The 21,649-nt window shown below is 50.5% G+C and overlaps 1 protein-coding gene across 2 annotated transcripts in view; it reads left to right on the top strand.

The window, feature by feature from the left end:
- LOC143836523 (tripartite motif-containing protein 54-like) overlaps positions 1–21,649 on the top strand; it is a 37,293-nt gene that overhangs the window by 7,392 nt on the left and 8,252 nt on the right. For both annotated transcript variants that reach the window (XM_077335903.1, XM_077335904.1), the window contains 7 exons: positions 9,506–9,666; positions 13,874–14,039; positions 14,292–14,387; positions 17,380–17,613; positions 18,903–18,925; positions 20,450–20,574; positions 20,946–21,217. In XM_077335903.1, coding sequence (XP_077192018.1) covers positions 9,506–9,666; positions 13,874–14,039; positions 14,292–14,387; positions 17,380–17,613; positions 18,903–18,925; positions 20,450–20,574; positions 20,946–21,217 — 1,077 coding nt within the window. The remainder of the gene's footprint in view (positions 1–9,505; positions 9,667–13,873; positions 14,040–14,291; positions 14,388–17,379; positions 17,614–18,902; positions 18,926–20,449; positions 20,575–20,945; positions 21,218–21,649) is intronic.

Raw genomic sequence — 21,649 nt, 5'->3', positions numbered from 1 at the left:
GTAAGCCGCTTTGAGCCTCCTTCGGGTAGAGAAAAGCGGCATATAAGAACCAACTCTTCTTCTTCTTCAGTAATCTCAGGGCTCTCTCAGCCTCACCTCCCTCACAGGGTGTCTTTTGTCTGCAGAGGAAAGGGAAGACGAGTGGAAACTGCTTTGAGGCTCCTTTGGGTAGAAGAATAAGAGTTGGTTCTTGTATGCCGCTTTTCTCTACCTGAAGGAGTCTCAAAGCGGCTTACAGTCGCCTTTCATTTCCTCTCCACACAACAGGCACCCTGTGAGGTGGGTAGAGATAAGTGACATATAAGAACCCTTCTTCGTCTTCTTTGTTATTTTTTTTTAATAATAATTTTATTGTTTATTATTATATAAAGCATTTACAGAGAAGTTGTATTGAGAAAGCGACCAGTTGATATGATTTGCCATCTCTTTTAACATAGATATTTAGTTCTCATCACATATTATTCCTAGTCTAGAAGTTTTTACCACATTTTTTAGCCAAGTGATTATTAATACATATGAGATCTGTTATAGGAGTACATTCTGTTATTATCTTAAATGATATTAGGTCAGTCTCCTTCATAAGTTGGCACTAACCCAAGAATTACTACTGTTGTCTTGTTAATGCCTATAAAATATGGTTTGTCATCCTCTTTTGGCATACATATTAACATACATATTCAATTCCCAGCGCATATTAATCCTGATCTAGGGGTTATTACCATCTTTCTTAACAAAGTAGTTGTTGTTACATAGGAAGGTATAATCTATTATAAGGATATATTCTATTATTGTCTGTGATATAAAGTCAGTTCCCTTCATATATTAGACCTGTCCTAAAGGTTGCTACTGCTTTTTTTTTTTTTCTCACAAGAAGCCAGGAGAATACTCCATTGTTCAGCTCATCTTTCAGGTGGTCGCAGAAAATGAAATTGTATTTTTTTCCATAGTAGAGTGTTTCTGATTGTCCTTCTGTCAGGGCCAGAGAAGTCTCTTGCTTGATTCTTGCTTGTAGTCGCCTTTGAGGGGGCTCTGAGTCCTTTGTCAATCTGGATCTCTTCCTCTGATCGCACAGAAATTTCTCCTGATAGCTTCCTAGTTGTTGTCGCTTTTGAGTAGACTCTTTTTATTTTGCTGATCCAAGTCATTTCCTGCTCTGAATAGACTTCCAGGTTTTTGGTACTTTCCTTCCATGAATCTGTTTTCCCGGGTTCTTTAAAGATACTTTGGGTTTTTACATCTCTGGCACTCTCTCCCTCCTGAAGTTTCACTTGATTTACTGTTAGCTGAGCTGCGTCATCAGCTGGTCTCTCCGGATCTTGGGCTCCATCCAAAAACTCCCCCTTAGTCCCACGAATTTCCTTTTCCAGCTTATTGACTGCTTTCAGTATCTCTGAGTTTCCTTTGCATAACAAATGGAAAAGCTGTGTCTTTGTTAATTCTTCCATAGTTCTAGGCAGTCACAAACTATAAACAGAAAGTCTCGTGAGGTCTCGCGGGAGCACGAGCGATCCCAAATTATCAGTTTGTCGATCTCCGTATCAAGTCAAATTCTCCCACTGAACGTTCACCCATAAATCTTCAAAGCACTCTCTTTGTTTGGTTAATGGGTGTAATTAGCTGGGAGTCTCTCACTCGGGGAAAGAAGGAATTCGCTTGTAAATTGGTTGAGGGGGGGGGAGGTAAGAGCTTGTGAGAGGAGAGAGAGAAAAGCCAGAAAGCTTTCAATTCTTACTGTTGTAGGTTCCAGCTTCTGTCAGCTTCTGCTCCTATCGATCTGGTAAATGATGGTCTGGGAAGAATGTGAGGTCGGCTGGTCGTTTCAAGCTTGTAAAGTTGTTTGCGACAAAGACGCCATCTTGACCTTGAGCTCAAGCCGCTATTAATCCAGGGAGATCTTGCTTCTCCCTATGGATCTGTAGGACCCTCAGGTCACCGTTCCCGGTTCCTGGGGCGACCGGTGAGCAGATTTGCGTATCTGTTCAGGTCAGCCAGGTGCATAAGCCCCTGACCCTCGGCATGGCTTAAGAGCTGAACTGAAGTCCAGCTTTCTTATGGCGCCATCTTGAGGTCTCTCCTTTGGAGATTTTTCGTCTTCTTTGTTATTTTCATGTTCTTCTGTTGTCTTCCGATGGGCCTGGAGGGGTGGGGAGGGGAGGAGCCCCAGATGGGCGTGTCCACAGCTCTGCTTCCCAACCATATTCTGCACCATTGTGCCACTTCTGGGGTTTCTCGAAGCCTGAAGAATGTTTCAGGAGATTCTCAGCAGTAAAAAACAAGGTGGGTCTGGGGTGTCCTAAGCCCTCTATTTTTGTTGTTACTTAGTTGCATTAGGTAATTCGAGGCCTAACTTCCTGAGGGTCCGTCTTTTCTGTATGCATTCCCTATCATATTAAGTCGAATCTAGCACGGAACTAGGCATGCCAGTATAGGATGTTAGAATATGCAAGAACTGTCGTGTGCATGATTCAGAAATATATGAAGAATGCCCTGCAGGAGGCATTGGAGAAGAGGTGTTTTTAGCATAGTTAGATCAGGAACTTCCTGGTATTTTCCAGATTAACTCCTCCCATGTTCTGATGAGTTCAAGTGGAGACTTCCTGCAACTTCAAGTGTATTTCCTCCCTGCTTGCCTCCAGAACCAACTGACGGGCGGTATTTAAATTTAATAATGATTAAAATGAATAACAAAGAATGTCTGCAGACAACAGTTAGACAGTTAGGTCTCATCTCTCTCTCCTTTCTACACAAAGTTGTTCTGAATAATGCTATTTTATTCTTCTATGCAGCCTGGTGCTCTGTTCCTTCCCATACTCCAAACTCTCAGCCTTTCTGCCCTATTTTTGGCCCTTGAGAGGGACTGGTTGGAAATCGTGAGGCAGGAGGCTGGACTGGATGGACCCCTGGTCTGACCCAGCAGGGCTCTCCTGATGTCCTTAGGAAGGCCTCGGCCTCTCTGCCCTGTTGCTGGCCCTCCAGAGGAACTGGCTGGCCCCTGTGTGAAACAGGAGGCTGGACTGGATGGACCCCTGGTCTGATCCAGCAGGGCTCTCCTGATGTCCTTAGGAAGGCCTCGGCCTCTCTGCCCTGTTGCTGGCCTTCCAGAGGACCTGGCTGGCCCCTGTATGAGACAGGAGGCTGGACTAGATGGACCCTCACTGGTCTGACCCAGCAGGGCTCTCCTGATGTTCTTAGGAAGGCCTCGGCCTCTATTGGCCCTCTAGAGGAACTGGCTGGCCACTGGGTGAGACAAGATGCTGGACTAGATGAACCACTGGTCTGATCCAGCAGGGCTCTTCTGATGTCCTTAGGAAGGCCTCGGCCTCTCTGCCCTGTTGCTGGCCCTCCAGAGGAACTGGCTGGCCCCTGTGTGAGACAGGAGGCTGGACTAGATGGACCCTCACTGGTCTGACCCAGCAGGGCTCTTCTGATGTTCTTAGGAAGGCCTCGGCCTCTATTGGCCCTCTAGAGGAACTGGCTGGCCACTGGGTGAGACAAGATGCTGGACTAGATGAACCACTGGTCTGATCCAGCAGGGCTCTTCTGATGTTCTTAGGAAGGCCTCGGCCTCTATTGGCCCTCTAGAGGAACTGGCTGGCCACTGGGTGAGACAAGATGCTGGACTAGATGAACCACTGGTCTGATCCAGCAGGGCTCTTCTGATGTTCTTATGAAGGCCTCAGCCTCTCTGCCCTGTGGTTGGCCCTCCAGAGGAACTGGTTGGCCACTGGGTGAGACAAGATGCTGGACTAGATGGACCACTGGTCTGACCCAGCAGGGCTCTTCTGATGTTCTTAGGAACGCCTTGGCCTCTCTGCCCTGTTGTTGGCCCTCCAGAGGAACTGGCTGGCCCCTGTGTGAGACAGGAAGCTAGACTAGATGGGCCACTGGTCTGATCCAGCAGGGCTCTTCTGATGTTCTTAGGAAGGCCTCGGCCTCTATTGGCCCTCTAGAGGAACTGGCTGGCCACTGGGTGAGACAAGATGCTGGACTAGATGAACCACTGGTCTGATCCAGCAGGGCTCTTCTGATGTTCTTAGGAAGGCCTCGGCCTCTATTGGCCCTCTAGAGGAACTGGCTGGCCACTGGGTGAGACAAGATGCTGGACTAGATGAACCACTGGTCTGATCCAGCAGGGCTCTTCTGATGTTCTTATGAAGGCCTCAGCCTCTCTGCCCTGTTGTTGGCCCTCCAGAGGAACTGGCTGGCCCCTGTGTGAGACAGGAGAGGCTGGGCTAGAGGGACCAGTGGTCTGATCCAGCAGGGCTCTTCTGGTGTTCTTAGGAAGGCCATGGCCTCTATTGGCCCTCCAGAGGAACTGGCTGGCCACTGGGTGAGACAAGATGCTGGACTAGATGGACCTCTGGTCTGATCCAGCAGGGCTCTTCTGCTGTTTTTGCCTGGGGTATTAAGTATAATCTAACCTGGAATAATCATTCTCTCCTGTCCTTGCCTTGTTCTTCCTCCCCATGTCTGCTGTGGCATCACAGCAAAAACCTTTTTGTTTGCAGCCTTAGACTATTGCGTGCTGCCGATAGATCCAAGCAGGAAAAGGCCGTGGAGAGCCCCCTCCTTGTTTTCTCACTCAAGAATCTGTGCCTGCCGAGGTGCCAAGGAGGCCCGGTTCCCAGAAGTCAGTGCGGGGGTGAGACGGGTGACACTTCCTTCTAGATGAGTCACTGATCTAAGTTCAGCTCCCTTGCCTGGTGGTGAAGGGATGCTCTTACCAGAGGTGAAACACTCCTGAATACATAGAGAGCAAAAATCCAAAACCGTCAGGTTTGTCTACAGTCTTCTGTCAGGATGCCAGCCTCCAGCTGGGACCTGGGGATCCCCGGGAATCACAGTTCATCTCCTAACTACAGATGAATGGAAGTTTTGTGTTGGTAGAATTTAAAAACGCAAAGAGAAGCACAGCACCAAAATGCTTAGATTAGCCTTTCTTAACTTTTTTTTAACCATTGAAACCCCCCTGAAATATTTTTCAGGCTTCAAGAAACCCCAGAAGTGGTGCAATCCTACAGAATATAGATGGGAAGTGTAGCTGTGGGCACACCCACCCGGGGCCCCTCCCCTTCCCACCCCCTCCAGGCCCGTCATTGGCCATTTTGGGAGGCGGGTGGGTGGGTTCACATGACCATATATAGTCATATCACCCACAAATTTTTAACTATATATATAAATTAACTCCCATTTAACATATATAACTATAACTAACTAACTGTATATATATGTACAGAGAGAGAGAGAGAGAGAGAGAGAGAAAGAGCTAACTGACTGTCTAACCTTGTTTCTCCTTTCATTTGTTATGTTCTGGAGAAAGTGTGCTCGGTAGAAAGATAGACGCATAGAACCATAGAGGGGGAAGGGGTCCTGCAGGCCATCTAGTCCAACCCCCAGCTAAAGGCAGGATCAGCCTCAAGCATCCAGGATAAGTCTCTGTCCAGCCGCCCCTTAAAGACGGACAGTGGGCCGGAAGTCTCCAAGCCAATAAAGGCACAGGAGGAGATTATTTGGAAAATACCAGGCAGTTTCTGATCTAAATAGGCTGCAGGAGGTTCTTCATGTCTGCTGTTGAATCATGCACACAGCAGACCTCACCTACACCACGACTGCCTGGAGGGTGGTGGGCCTACTCAGATGTCATGGCATCCATCCACCCTTCAGGGGAACTGATCTCCACATCCTGGAGATCAGCTCTAATTCTAATTTTCCAGGCCTGGTGCAGATTTGGGGGTGGAGGTGGAGGAGGGGCCTCAGTAGCAAAGGGACACCATGGTGCCCACCCTCCAAAGCTGCCTTTTGCCCTCCCGTCGTCTAGAGCAGGGGTAGTCAACCTGTGGTCCTCCAGATGTCCATGGACTACAATTCCCATGAGCCCCTGCCAGCATTTTCTGGCAGGGGCTCATGGGAATTGTAGTCCATGGACATCTGGAGGACCACAGGTTGACTACCCTTGGTCTAGAGATCAGTTGTGATTCCAGGAGATCTCCAAGCCCCACCTACCCATCAGTGAACTGTGGGATCACCATGCCCAAGAAGGAACGTCCTTCCAGCTTGGAAAACGACCCGACGGATGATTAATCACAACTGATTTCTGCACTATGGTCGCTGTTGAGGAATATTTCCCCGGGGCTGATCTCTTTCCGTTTGTCATAAATGCAATTGGAGGAAAGCCAAAGCATTTGGGCAGAAAAGACAAAATCCTGAACATTTCTCCAGGAAGCTTCCCCCCTCCCTTCTGGCGGGGCCGGAATTCCTTCCGTAGGATGAGTTTGGCCTGGTCCAGATGACTGACGAGTTGTTCATGTTCTAATTTTTAATCCTTCTGTTCTCTCAGGGGATGTTTCCCACCTGCTTCCCTGCTATTAAGTGTCCTGTGCTTACCCTGAGTGTCTGGCCTTGGGTTTCTTGTTAAAAACATCATCTGCCCCTTTCCTCCACCTGCCCAAGAGCTTATACCCCCTCCCCTTTGCTGGGGTATAATCTTTGCTGGGCCACCTGATCCGAAGGAGCATAAATCACTGTCTTCTAGGATTTGCTTTATTTTCCTAAGAAGAATAAGAGATATGCTGGATTAGGCCAATGGACCCTCCAGTCCAACACTGGTCAAAACCCCAGGGTCCATCAGGAGGTCCACCAGCAGGGCCAGAACCTCAGAAGCCCTCCCGCTGTTGACCCCCCAAAACCAAGAATACAGCGCATCTCTGCCCCGAACAATGTTCCCTCTGTCCCTTGTGGCGAATAGCCGTTGGTGGTCTTCTTCTACCAGCCCCTCTTGAAGCTGTCTGTTTTTGTAGTTGTCACACTGTGGCAGTGAATTCCACAGGTTCATTCCTCTAAATCAGGGGTAGTCAACCTGTGGTCCTCCGGATGTCCACGGACTACCATTCCCATGAACCCCTGCCAGCGTTTGCTGGCAGGGGCTCATGGGAATTGTAGTCCATGGACATCTGGAGGATCACAGGCTGACTATCCCTGCTCTAAATTATTCCGTGAGCACTGCTTTTGAGGGCATTATTTAGATAGATGTGTCAGTGGAGGGGAAAAGCTTCCAATTTTAGCTTCCTGTTCCTAACGGCACAGATTTACTGACCTGGGTGACCTGGGCTCGCTCGATTCTGTCAGAAGCTAAGCAAAGTTGAATTTGGTCACAATGGAGCAGGAACCATCAGAGTACAGATATCAAGGGAGAGTAAATCAGCGGGACATCAGTAAACAGTATCACGAAGAGACCTTGAATAAAACTCGGTTGCTCTTAAAGGTACCATTGGGCTAAAATTTTGTTCTTTACGAACACAGGTTGAGTCTAGTGGTGCCTTTAAGACCAACAAAGCTTATTATGGGTAGTGGTGCCTTTATGTGCAAGTGCTACTGGACTCAAACTCTGCTCTTCAGCTTAAGACAAACACGGCCACTCCCCTGAAAAAAACAAGATCCATCTTCTTAGAAACTATCTGACCAGGCTAGCCCGATGTAGTCTGATCTCAGAAGCTAAGCAGAGTCAACTCTGGCTAAGGCTTGGAAAAGGTGTTTGTAAGCCTCTTCTAAACTTCTTTGGGGTTCAAAACTCAGGGTATAAAATCTCAGCTTTTCTTCTACTGCTGGTCAATCAAGGTCAGTATTGTCTACTCTGCTGTCTAGGACCTCAGACAGAGGTCTTTCCCATCCCTTCCTGCCTGGTCCTTCTTAACTGGAGATGCTGAGGATTGAACCTGGGACCTTCTGCAGGCCAAGCAGAAGCTCTGCCACTCAGCCTCAGCCCCACTTTCTAGGTCTCCAGAGTCTCAGGCAGAGGTCTTTCCTAGCACTGGCCCTTTTAACTGGAGATGCCGGGGATTGAACCTGGGACCTTCTGCAGGCCAAGCAGAGGCTCTGCCACTCAGCCTCAGCCCCACTTTCTAGGTCTCCAGAGTCTCAGGCAGAGGTCTTTCCTAGCACTGGCCCTTTTAACTGGAGATGCTGAGGATTGAACCTGGGACCTTCTGCAGGCCAAGCAGAAGCTCTGCCACTCAGCCTCAGCCCCACTTTCTAGGTCTCCAGAGTCTCAGGCAGAGGTCTTTCCTAGCACTGGCCCTTTTAACTGGAGATGCCGGGGATTGAACCTGGGACCTTCTGCAGGCCAAGCAGAGGCTCTGCCACTCAGCCTCAGCCCCACTTTCTAGGTCTCCAGAGTCTCAGGCAGAGGTCTTTCCTAGCACTGGCCCTTTTAACTGGAGATGCCGGGGATTGAACCTGGGACCTTCTGCAGGCCAAGCAGAGGCTCTGCCACTCAGCCACAGCCCTGCTTTCTAGGTCTCCAGAGTCTCAGGCACTTTCTAGGTCTCCAGAGTCTCAGGCAGAGGTCTTTCCTAGCACTGGCCCTTTTAACTGGAGATGCCGGGGATTGAACCTGGGACCTTCTGCAGGCCAAGCAGAGGCTCTGCCACTCCGCCACAGCCCCACTTTCTAGGTCTCCAAAGTCTCAGGCAGAGGTCTTTCCTAGCACTGGCCCTTTTACCTGGAGATGCCGGGGATTGAACCTGGGACCTTCTGCAGGCCAAGCAGAGGCTCTGCCACTGAGCCATGTCCCCTCCCCTGGAAACTGGTGGCATCTGCAATATTCAGCACAAGCTAGGCTGGGCCTTCAACCCCCTGTGGAATTGGGCAAGGTAGCATAATTGGATGTCAAGTCGCCACTGTGGGTGCCTTGCTAGGTCAACACCTCCGGCAAAAGAGCACAGCCGAGCGATGCTTTGAAAACCCTCTTTCGGTCTTCAGTCGCAAAATGCTCCTTGACCTGCTAATTTCTCAAACAGCTACCTAGCTTGACAAATGACCCCGCTCACTAAACAGAGCAAGAAAGGAACCCTGGCTATAAGGCTGGGGAAATGCATCATCCTTAATTGCCAGAATATAAAGTATAGGATGAATCTGAACATTTTCTTCTGAGTGGATGGGAGGGAGGGCTGTGAAGGGGGGGGGGTTCAGACCGGGTCTGGGGGGGGGGGTGCTTTTGTATGTGCAAAATGATGCTGTTTCAATCCACTCCAGGGACCATTTTCAAGCTCCTTTGCCCCATTCTTGCAGTAGAAAACGATTTGCAAAGTGCATGGGAGACTGGGTGAATTCACTCAGTCACGAAAGCTGACTGGGGGACTTCGGCCTTATAGCCTTTCATCCAAAGCGGCCATGCGTGACCCTTGCACCATTAGGAAGGCCGTGGCTGTGGTGGTCTGGTGGCGCAGCAGTGGTAGCAACCCCTGGGAAAAGGGTCGGTCCCACCCCCTTAGGGGTCGCGACCCCCAGGTTGAAAACCACTGACCTAGATCTTGTCCACACACACACTGCTACAAAGACGTGTACCCTGCATCCTGGATGCATGCTTCTCATTCTAGTAACCCAGATGTAGAACGCTGCACCTGTTTTACTGCAGGTTTTGAAACCTCAGTCCAGTCACTGCCTCCGTTGTACCTCCGTGAAACATGAACCCAGGTGAGTGTGCCAAGCCGACCTTTGTGTCTTTCAGTCTCGAGGGACGACCTTGGGTTCTGCCGGGCGCTTCCGCTGCCCCTCCTGCCGCCACGAGGTGGTCCTGGATAGACACGGCATCTATGGGCTCCAACGGAATCTCCTGGTCGAGAACATCATCGACATCTACAAGCAAGCGTCGGCGAGTGGCCCGGACAGGTGCGTTGCCTTGCTGCTGCTTGCCTTGGGGAGGAGGCTGCGGCTTGGTGGAAGAACCTCCGCTTTTCATGCAGAAGGTCCCAGGTTCGATGCCCGGCATCTCCAGTTGAAAGGACCAGGCAGGACGGACCAGATCCAATGGGATGAAATTAATTCAAAAGAAATTCCGTCTCAACCTCTGGAAGAAGTTCCTGACAGTGAGAGCGGTTCCTCAGTGGAACAGGCTTCCTCGGGAGGTGGAGGGTCTTTGGGAATTTTTAAACAGAGGCTGGAGAGCCATCTGACGAGGAGGCTGATTCTGTGAAGGCTCAAGGGGGTGGCAGGTGACAGTGGAGGAGCAATAGGATTGTGAGTGTTCTGCATAGTGCAGGGGGTTGGACTAGATGACCCAGGAGGTCCCTTCCAACTCTAGGATTCTATGATTCTAAGAGGGGGCATGAAAGACCGCGGAGAGCCAGCCAGGGGAGGCATCACTCACATTCACAGACCAAGGGGCTGATTCTGCATCAGACATCTTCACAAGCATTCAATATCCCTGTGACAAGGGCCAGTTCCTTGAAATAAGGAACAGGTAACTCACCTGCTCTTCCCTGTATCGGTGTGGCTGTGTGTTCTCCCACCTTAGCCGCTTCTTGCTCATTTTGCCCACTCAACTTTCCCTTTAACGGGCCTGTTGTTTTGACAAGCCAGTCCTGTATAAACCTTGTTCTGGGAACTCGAAACTGGTGCTGTTCTTAAAGAATGCAGATCACGTCAGCAGAGAAAGGGTCTGAACATTGATGGGCAGTGGCCATCCACTGCAAACTTCCTCCGCCCAAAGTGAACAGTGCAGTCAAGCCCAGCCTGGAGAAGAGGAAGGGGAGAAGGGGGCATGTTTGGGGTTCTTAAGTAGCTGAAAAGTTGTGGCAGGGAGGAGGGGAGGGAGCAGATCCTGCTGGCAGCAGAGCTCCAGATTAAAGGCTGCCGTTCCTAGCGCCAGTACTGGTTAGGAGTGTGGACTTCTAATGTGGTGGGTTTGATTCCCTTCTCCCCCACATGCAGCCAGCTGGGTGACCTTGGGCTAGTCACAGCACTGATAAAGGTGTTCTGACTGAGCAGTTCTGCCAGAGCTCTCTCAGCCTCAACCACTGTTGTGGGAAGAGGAAAGAAAGGTGATTGGAAGCTGCTTTGAGACTCCTCCGGGTAGAGAAATGTGGCATATAAGAACCAGCTCCTCCTCCTTCTTCCTCTGCTTCTTCCTCTTCTTCTTCTTCTTCTTCTTCCCACTACACCACACTGGCTCTCAAGAGGTAGGCCACGGCAAACCACCTCTGAAAACCCAATGGGGTCATCCTAGGTCCGCATGCTGACAGAGGCTCATGAGAATTGTAGTCCATGGGCTTCTGGAGAGCCACAGTTCATCCACCCCTGCCCTAGGTTCTCTGACTGGGGGGGCAAAAATACCTACATAAAACCTATTCTCTGTTGAATGTCCCCCACAGTGATGTAATATTTCATCTGTCCACTAGAGGTCTCTGTGCACCTGTCCACTAGAGGTCTCTGTGCACCTAAAAAAGTTTAGGGAGTTTAGACCCAGTTCTAAAAATATTAATTCTTTTGCAAGATAAGGAGGAGTCTTGCGGCATCTTCTGTGTGTGTGTTCACTGTCAACCTAAGGCAGCCCTATGGAATTAGAATCATAGAATCATAGAGTTGGAAGGTCTCTCCAGGGTCATCTAGTCCAACCCCCTGCACAATGCAGGAACTCACAGCTACCTGCCCACCCACGGTGACCCCAATTTCATGCCCAAGTGATCCTCCCAACACCATAAATCTCCAGAATCCAGCCTGGCCTGGAGGAAATTCACCTCCCATCCCACAGTGGCAACCAGCAATTCCCTGGGTCTGTAAGGAAGGGCCACAAGAGGCAAACCCTGGCACATCCCTTCCTGCCCACCCACTCACAATCTGCCTAAGTTCATAAGATCAGCACTTCTGTCAGATGACTATCTAGCCTATACAGCCAGCTGGCTGACCTTGGGCCAATCACAGTTCTCTCGGAGCTCTCTCAGCCCCACCTCTCTCATAGGAATCTGTCAACGGTTGAAAAAAAATGGGAGTACATGTTGATAAACAGTCAAAAGAGAGAAAATGTGTAGGTAAAAAAAAGCCCGAATGGAAATCAGCCAAAGCAGTGAGTAATCTTGCTGTAAATTCTTGTTTAAACCACAATCACTGAGCAAACAGACAGCTGTTTTGAATTTTCTTCAGCAGTATTTATATGGACAAAAGAGGTTACCCAGAATCCATTCTTCATGCTCCGTGTCTCTTGGGGCCCTTACTGCTTCCCCTCGTCCAGCGGACTTTCCCAGTGACTCTTGTCCTATTTCGGCATCAGCTTTCCCGAGCTGACCTTGCTTCGCCCGATGCAGCTTCTGGGGTTCAGCTTTGACCCAGGGATGCTGTTCCTGGAAGCAGGAGGACCCCATGCCTTGAGAGGCACCTGCACAGGTGCAAATGGGCATGAGATAACATTATTGCTATCTGTGGCCTGGGAGGGAGCAAATGGAGACCCAGGATTTGGGAGGGGGGGGGGCTGCAGGATGAAGGAACAAGAACTGCAGGATGAAGGAGCAAGCTTTCTCATCTCTTTTGCCCACCACTGGAAGGAGAGAGGAGCAGAGTTGCTAGCCCGAGGCTGGGGAAAATCTGGAGATTTTGGAGGCAGAGCCTGCAGAGGGGAGGTAAATCAAGGGGGTGCACTGCTGCACAGTCTGCCTAACCATTTTCTCCAGGGGGACATATCTCTGTTGCCTGGAGAGGAGCTGTAAATCAAGGGGATCCCCAGGTCCCACCTGGAGGCTGGCACCCCTAGAGAGGTGTCCTAGCGTCTCCTCCACCCAGCTTAGGAGCTTGAGTCTCATGACTCGCTTAGGAAAGAGCCATGACCAACTTCTTGGTCATGACCTACCATTGAAGGGCCACTGGTTTAAGAGAGGGGCGCCCCGATCTTTTTGAGCCCCTGGACGCTTTGGGAATTCTGATGGGTTCTGAGGAGTGCAGCTGCCAAAGGGCAGGCTTAAAGTACCTGGACTATTTGCATGCGGACGGACCAAAACCAATGGGATGAAATTAATCCAAACAAAATTCCATCTAAACCTCTGGAAGAAGTTCCTGATAGTGAGAGTGGTTCCTCAGTGGAACAAGCTTCCTCAGGAGGTGGTGGGTTCTCCATCTTTGCCATCTTTGATGCACCAAGGACCTGTAAAGTAACTCCACGTCTTCGTCCAAGACTGCCTTTTTCTATTCTCAGCATTCTGCTCATTAGGAGTGCCTCTGAGTTCTTGTATTGCGAGGAAGGGAGAAAAGTACATCTCACTGCCCTATCTGGCCCGTGCATAATTTCGTAAACCTTGCTCATGCTGCCCCTCCATGGCCATTCCTCCAAGTCGAAGCACACAAGGGACGGGAGGGGACACACCTAATTTTGTTAGGTAGAAGAGCATTGTAATGCCATCAGCCATTTTTTTAAAAAAAGGGGGTTTGGGGAAGTTGGGAGGGGTTGACAATGGAAGTGACGCTACAAGGGGGTGGAGGGACAACAGTGCCCACAGACAGGGAAAGTCCAAATTCTGGGTTTCCGCTCGGGCCAGCCCCAATTTAGACCCCGTTAGACCCCACTTCAAAAAGTGAAAAATGGTTTTCTGGGAATTCCTTTGCTATGGGGCGAGTGAGGGGGTGATTCCGGTCTGAACGCAAAGAATGCAAAAACAAATGAAAAAGTCAACCTTATATAAAAGCAGATCCGAATGATATATCTAGTGCAGAAACAATAATTGAGGCAAAAAGGGACGAAGTGTGCTTATGGGTGCAGGAAGTCTCCAAGTGAATCAATCAAGATAAAGCAGATTATTGGGAAAATACCAGGAAGTTCCTGGTCTAACTATGCTAAATACACCTCCCCTATGATGCCCTCTGCAGGACATTAGCCACAGGTGCTGTTGAATTAGATCTTGCATATTCCAATAACTTCAGAGCTTTCCATACCTTGGCCTAGTCTGCATAACATAGATAATGCACTTTCAATGTGCTTTGGCAGCTGGATTGTCCTGTGCAGAACAGGAAAATCTACTTCTAAAGCACATTGAAAGTGCATTATCTATTGTGTGCAGACTAGGCCCTTATCTATCCACTTCCCTCCTGTGTTTCCGCCCCCCCACCCCAACAGGCCTCTGTTAAAAACGGAGCATCCCACCTGCGAAGAACACGAGGATGAGAAAATCAACATCTACTGCGTGACGTGTGGGGTGCCCACCTGTTCCCTCTGCAAGGTCTTTGGGGAGCACAAGGACTGCGAAGTGGCCCCCCTTTCAGACATCTACATGAAACGGAAGGTCAGCCCATCCCCCCCGATTGCTTTTGCTAACAAGGTTGTCGTTTATTTATTATCCAACTTTTTGATTCTAGGATTCTACTACTGCTCCTATAATAATTTCCATTTTGGATAGGACCAGTTTTTTTGGGGGGGTAAAATAGCCCAGGGATCAGCTCCTCCCAGGAGCCTGGGAGGGGGGGGTTAACAGCCTTGGGGGGGGGTCGCAGCAATGATCAAACCTGTCCTTTGATTGTTGTGCTCCCCCATCCAGACGGAGCTGACGGACGGGATCGGGACTCTCGTGGCCGCCAATGACCGGATCCAAGCCTACATCAGTACTCTGCAGGGGACGTGCAAAAGCATCGAGGTAGGGGGCCGTTTCCTCAGCATTTCTCTTCCGAGAGGAACGTTGGGCGCCATTTCCCACTGACCTCATGGCCGGCCTGCTCGAGAACAGCTCGATATTAGTCAGGTCGCACCCAAAGGTTTCTGGGGTTGGAGCTGCGTTTCTTTTAATTCAGTTATTCCTACGCATCTGGGTGTCGGTCTCCCCATTCTGAAGCCCGGTTACTTTGTGGAAGAGAAACTCTCCCTGGTGGCTTTAACCACACTGGGTATCCTGGGATGAGAACTGTGGCTCAGTGGTAGAGCGTCAGTTTTGCATGCAGAAGGTCTCTGGTTCGGTCCCCGGCGTCTCCACTTATGAAGATCTCGTCAGATCTTGGAAGCTAAACAGAGTCAGCCCTGGCTGGTATTTGAATAGGAGGCTGCTCGTGAAGAGGAGGGTGGTGATGCGCAGGGGCACACATGGGTACGCCGTCTCTGAGAGAAGGCTTGGTGTCATGGCTAAGAGTGGCAGCTTCTAATCTGGAGAACTGGGCTTGATTCCCTGCTCCTCCACATGCAGCCAGCCGGGTGACCTTGGGCCGGTCTTCTTAGAGCTGTTCTCATAGAGCAGTTCTGCCAGAGCTCTCTCAGCATCACCTACCTCACAGGGTGTCTGTTGTGGGGAGAGGATGGGAAGGCCACTGGAAGCCGCTTTGAGACTCCTTTGGGTAGAGAAAAGTGGAGTATAAAACCCAACTCTTTGTATTCTGAATGTCTTTTTCCTTGAGAACCGTACATTGTGGCCATAGGTTTATTTAGCCTGGAGAGGAGGCGACTGAGAGGGGATCTGGTAACCATCGTTGAGCATTTAAAACTCTGCCATATAGAGGATGGAGCAGAGTTGTTCTCTCTTGCCCCGGAGGGACGGACCAGAACCAATGGGATGAAATTAATGCAAAAGAAATTCCGTCTAAACATCCGGAAGAAGTTCCTGACAGTTGGAGCGGTTCCTCAGTGGAACAGGCTTCCTCGGGAGGTGGTGGGTTCTCCATCTTTGGAGACTTTTAAACAGAGGCTGGAGAGCCATCTGACGGAGAGGCTGATTCTGGGAAGGCTCAAGGGGGTGGCAGGTGACAGGGGATGAGCAAGAGGGTTGTGAGTGTCCTGCATAGTGCAGGGGGGTGGACTAGATGACATAGGAGGGACCTTCCAACTCTGTTATTCTATGATTCTAAGTCAGCTGTGTAGGTGATGGGGAAGGAACCCCTGGAAACCCCAATGCTCTTTTCACCATAGGAAAAACTCTGCCATCACCAAAATGTGTTGGAATTTGCAAATTCCGCAGTGTGCAGGATTGAACAGAATACGAAGAATGTCCTACAGGGGGCATCAGAAGAGAGGCGTGTTTCACATAGTTAGACAAGGGACTTCCTGAGGTTTTTCAAATCATCTTCTCCAGTGTCCTGATTGGCTCACTTGAGACTTCCTGTCCTTTCGAGCCCACTTCCTCCCTGCTTGCCTCCGTAACAGACTGAACAAATGCAGCCCAGATCTGTTTGAGACAGTTCTCTCTCTCTGCTCTTTCTGTATAAAATTGGTCCTCTTCTAAATACAGCTATTGTACTCTTTTAAGCAGCTTGTTCCTTTGATCCTCTCTGCATAATTTAAAATCTGCCAACAGAGTAGATCTGCAAGATCTACTTGAGAGCCAACAAAATGACAGGCGTTAAACTATCATTGTTTAAAACAGTGGTGCGGATTTTTAAAAAATAGCTAAAGCAGGGGTAGTCAAACTGGGCCCTCCAGATGTCCATGGCAGGGGCTGCTTCCCTGCTATTAAGTGTCCTGTGCTTACCCTGAGTGTCTGGCCTTGGGTTTCTTGAATGCTGGCAGGGGCTTCTGGGAATTGGAGTCCATGGACATCTGGAGGGCCGCAGTTTGACTACCCCTGAGCTAAAGGATCACAGCAGAAAGTTTTTTACAAAAAGAATTCAAGGACAACACAGACTGATGCATGCTGAACACAAGGGGGGAGGGAAATAGTGTAAATATATATATTTAAAATATATATATATTCACCAACTGGCAGGCTCAGTGACAGCAAATCCACTGGGACAATATTTATAGTCTCCTTCTGCTCCTCCGGTGGCTGTTTGAAACGCAACGGATGGGATGTGTCATCCGTCTCCCACGTTCCAGTTCCCTAAATATTTGGGGAAGGGCAGAGAAGAGCACGAATTGACACCTCCTGGGATGACCCGTCCGCCAGTGGTGCATAGACAGGGTCAGTGCATAAAATCCTCTGGGCTGAAGGATCTTTGCTTCCAGTGCAGAATTGTCTTCTTCCATGGGCGGCCTACACAGCTGACTTGGAATCCTAGAATGACAGAGTTGGAAGGGACCTCCTGGGTCATCTAGTCCAACCCCCTTCACTGTGCAGGACACTCACAACCCTATCGTTCATCCACTGTCACCTACCCCCCCCCTTGACCCTTTCACAGAATCAGCCTCTCCGTCAGATGGCTCTCCATCCTCTGCTTAAAAATCTCCAAAGATGGAGAACCCACCACCTTCTGAGGAAGCCTGTTCCCCTGAGGAACCGCTCTCAATGTCAAGAACTTCTTCCGGAAGTTTAGACGGAATTTAGAATCATAGAATAACAGAGTTGGAAGGGACCTCCTGGGTCATCTAGTCCAACCCCCCGCACTAGGCAAGACGCTCATAACTCTATAACCAAACTCACTACCCTTTATCCAAACACCACAGAGGAAAACCCATTGCTAGGATAGCAGCGAATTCTGAATGAGCCTCTCCCCCATGAGCAAAGATCTCCTTTCAAGAAAGTCAGTGAAGGAGGTGTTAAAAGTAACTGGTGGGTGGGACTGGAATCGCTAGCATTTAATAAATGGATTTTCCAAAAGCAAAACCAACTTCCAAAAAAACAATCCGGTGATCTGATCCTTTGACGAAGCCCCCTTTTTTACTGCCCGGGAGTAAAAGGCCCAGGTTAACGTCTTTGCCTCCCTGGGCAGGACCATTGCAAGGACCAGAAGCAGGCCCTGGGCGAGAAGTTTGATCGGATGTGTGTCATTTTGGAGGAGAGGAGGAAGATCATGTTGCAGCGGATCACGTACGAGCGGGAGGAGAAAACCCAGCACCTCAAATCCCTCACCAAGGCCTGCAGCGACCACATCGACGCCTCCTCCAAGCTGGTGGACACGTCTCTGCAGTCGATGGAGGAGCCCCAGATGGCCCTTTTTGTGCAGGTGAGGGGGGTGGGGGGGGCAAGGTCTGTGCAGCTCTGTTCAGGATCTCCTGTCAGGGCACCAGGCAGTAGTCGTGGACACAAGAAGAGAGAGGAAAGCTCTGCTGCATCAGACCATCTAGCCTCCTGCCTCACACAGAGGCCAACCAGTTCCTCTGGAGGGCCAAAAACAGGGCAGAGAGGCTGAGGCCTTCCTAAGAACATCAGGAGAGCCCTGCTGGGTCAGACCAGGGGTCCATCCAGTCCAGCCTCCTGTCTCACCCACTGGCCAACCAATTCCTCTGAAGGGCCAGCAACAGGGCAGAGAGGCCAAGGCCTTCATAAGAACATCAGGAGAGCCCTGCTGGGTCAGACCAGGGGTCCCTCCAGTCCAGCCTCCTGTCTCACACAGGGGCCAACCAATTCCTCTGGAGGGCCAGCAACAGGGCAGAGAGGCCGAGGCCTTCCTAAGAACATCAGAAGAGCCCTGCTGGGTCAGACCAGGGGTCCCTCCAGTCCAGCCTCCCGTCTCACACAGGGGCCAGCCAGTTCCTCTGGAGGGCCAGCAACAGGGCAGAGAGGCCGAGGCCTTCCTAAGAACATCAGAAGAGCCCTGCTGGGTCAGACCAGGGGTCCCTCCAGTCCAGCCTCCCGTCTCACTCAGGGGCCAGCCAGTTCCTCTGGAGGTCCAAAAACAGGCCAGAGAGGCCGAGTCCTTCATAAAAACATGTAGCCATCTTCAAATAGAATCATAGAGTTGGAAGGGGCCATACAGGCCATCTAGTCCAACCCCCTGCTCAATGCAGGATCAGCCCAGAGCATCCTAAAGCATCCAAGAAAAGTGTGTATCCAAATACAATAGTTGGGCTTGTTTCCTGTTGTTGCATTTAGTTGTGTTCAATACATAGAAATGTTGCAATCTTTATGAACCGTGTTATTTGTTATAGCCTGAATTTCATTTGCGTTGTACGGCTATTACCTTCCTGTACACCCGGAATCCTCCCCCGCCCCCCCTTGCCCCTGGTGTGAGGCAGGATGCTGGACTAGACGGACCTCTGGTCTGACCCAGCAGGGCGCTTCTTACATTGCAATTCTATGTGTTATTTCGGTCGCTTGCCTTTCCTGACCCCGGGGTCCTTTCTGTCAGCTCCCCTGGGCAGAGCGCGAACGGCAGGGCTGAATACTTCAAACGGCAACTAGAATAAATGCATTTTCTGAAAATGACAAGCCGAGAGACTCTCTTTCTCAAGTGCTTTCCAAACCGCTGACTTTCTCCCTTGTCTTCTCTCCCTCCGGTTCTCTCCCGCGCAGAATGCCAAAGTCCTCATCCGCAAGTACGTATCTTGCTGCATCTTCATGTACCCGCCTCTCGTTTACCCTTTGGATGTTGGTGTGCAATGGGGAAGGGTGCCCATAGTGAATCTGCCCAGGCCCTCTGGGTTTGCCAACCTCCAGGCGGGCAATGCAAACAACAAGAAGAAAACACAGTCAACCAGTGGGGGTCACCTGCAGCCCAAGACTTACTTACTTACTTGCTTACTGCCACTCCCGGACTAGCCAGCATATAAATATATATATATATATACTGAATTACAGTAGAACCATGTAAGTAAACTAAGGTAGAGGTGGCAGCAGTTTATCCCCACCCCCAAATACTACACCCACCCCAGCAAACCACAGCAAATAGAAGATAGTCAACTGTCACATGAACAATTAAGTTTACCTTATTTCATACAAGCCCACCAAATATAAGAAAATGGCACATTCTTTTATCATCATCATCATCATCATTTACTGCTACTACTACTACTACTACGGGCCAAGCCCATTGCATTCAGGAATACAACGGGTGCTAGATTAGGGGATGGAGTGGAAGAACTCTGTGGATGGCCTCTCCCTCCACCCAGGACCTGGGAAGGCTGCAGACAGCTGCTAGGGAATTCACGGACAGGGGCAGCTCTCACAAGGCAGGGATCTGCAGCCTCCGAGCCTCGGAGGGAAGTGGAAGGAGGAGGGGGTGGTCAGGGGTGGAGGACAGAAGGCGATTGGCTGGCTGCTGGGCAGACAGGCAAGCCGGTTGGAGGAGGAGGCACTCAGGGGTGGGACAGCCGCCCTGAGTGAGTGTTAAGCACTGAGTGGCACTTAAGCCATGAGACCAGCTCCTCCTCCAAGGCCTTGCCAGAAATATATGTGAAACAGATGATGAATTAGACTTAAAACCCTCCACTTTCTGAAGACTCATGGCGGATAACACATAAAAACTCCCAGAAAATCCCCACATAAACCCCCATTATACCCAGGGCTCTTGACCACCTGCAACCACTAAGGCTTGGCAGCCTAGAAATCCCTCCCTCGAGCAGATCTCCCTGGAACCCGGGGGTGTAGATGTAACACAACGGAGCCTGAAGGGGGGCCATGAGATCCCTAGCACTAGTGTGAGACTTTGAGAGCGGTGGTATATAGGTCTATAAATGAATGAATGAATGAATGAATGAATGAATGAATGAATGAATGAATAATCCTCCACTGACATATAATAATCTTCTTTTGGCATGCCGGTTACCCCCACTGGTTTCTGGTATTTCTCACAGTGTTTTTTCCTACTTGTTGTTTGCATTGCCCACCTCTGTGACCTCTTTTTACTTATCACCAACCTCCAGGTGGGGCCTGGAGATCTCCTGAAATTAGAACTCCAGATCAGTTCTGCTGGAGAAAAGGGCTGCTTTGGAGGGTGGTCTGTAGAGCACTGTACCCCCCCCCCTGAGGGCCCTCCCCTGCCTTCCCTGGGCTCCACCCCCTAATCTCCAGGGATCTCCTGACCCAGAGCTGGCAACCTGACTGCCTTTCTCCGTCCCCAGGATTTCAGAAATGGCGCAGAGCTGCAAGCTCGAACCCCTGGAATCAGGTTACGACAACATGGACCATTACACGGTGGATTTCAATGCGGAGGAAAGAGTCCTGTACCAGCTGGATTTCCTCAAAGGTGGGCATAAATCAAGGCCCAGAATGCAAACCTACTGAATGGGGAGGGTGGTCACCCATTCATAATTGGTCATCATGGCCAGCGGCAGTAGATGACCTCAGCCTGACACTCGGGGGGAAAAGGTGGACAAGAGGCTGTGGCTCAGTGGCAGAGTCTCCACTCGGCATGCGGAAGGTCACAGGTTCAGTCCCCGGCCTCTCCAGCGAAAAGGATCAGGTGTTGTGAAAGACCTTCCTCTGACAGACACCCTGGAGCGCTGCTGCCAGCCTGAGCGGACAATACTGACCTTGAAGGACCGAAAGGTCAGCTTCGGTCTCAGGTGGCTTCATGTTCTCTTTTGGCCTTCATTGTGCGATTTATTCCTTCCCTAGTTGAAGAAGAGCCCGAAGCGACAGCCGAGGTCGACGGGGCCTGTGGGGAGGCCGAGGACCCTTTGGCGGACTCTGGGGCAGGGGCCGGCGAGGGGAGAGACAACCCAGAGGGCTTCTTGGCCTTTGGAAAGGAGGAGCAGGACTCAGGAGGAAATTCTCCCACTAGTGAAGCTCTGAGCGGCGCTGCTGGTGGAGAAGAAGGGAAGGCTGTGCCCCATACGGGGGTGGAAGGCCAGGTGGGCACAGAAGGCAACTCATGGGCCTTCCAGCAGGTAAGGGGTGATCCCGGACTCGGGCAATCGAGCTTGGGAAGGTGGGGATTTGACCACTTGGGAGCCGGGGATGAAAGGGGCAGCTGGCTCAGATGACAAAGAGGATAGCTTCAGGAGCCACGGCGGAAGGTGGGGCGGGGCAAAGATGTTCATAGGTGCCCTGACCTTGATGGCCCAAGATCGTCTGGAACAGGGGTAGTCAACTTGTGGTCCTCAAGATGTCCATGGACTACAATTCCCATGAGCCCCTGCCAGCATTTGCTGGCAGGGGCTCATGGGAATTGTAGTCCATGAACATCTGGAGGACCACAGGTTGACTACCCCTGGTCAGGAATGCTCTTAAACATACTGATATGTCTGGGGGAATTTTTATTCTTGCGTATCTCCAAGCCTTTGCAGCTTGCTGTGTGCCTTTCCCCCCCCTTTTCTGGG

The sequence above is a fragment of the Paroedura picta genome, chromosome 4 (assembly GCF_049243985.1).
Source record: "Paroedura picta isolate Pp20150507F chromosome 4, Ppicta_v3.0, whole genome shotgun sequence".
NCBI lineage: Eukaryota > Metazoa > Chordata > Lepidosauria > Squamata > Gekkonidae > Paroedura > Paroedura picta.
The sequence above is the reverse complement of the archived record's forward strand: the minus strand, read 5'-3'. Positions and strand labels throughout refer to the sequence as shown.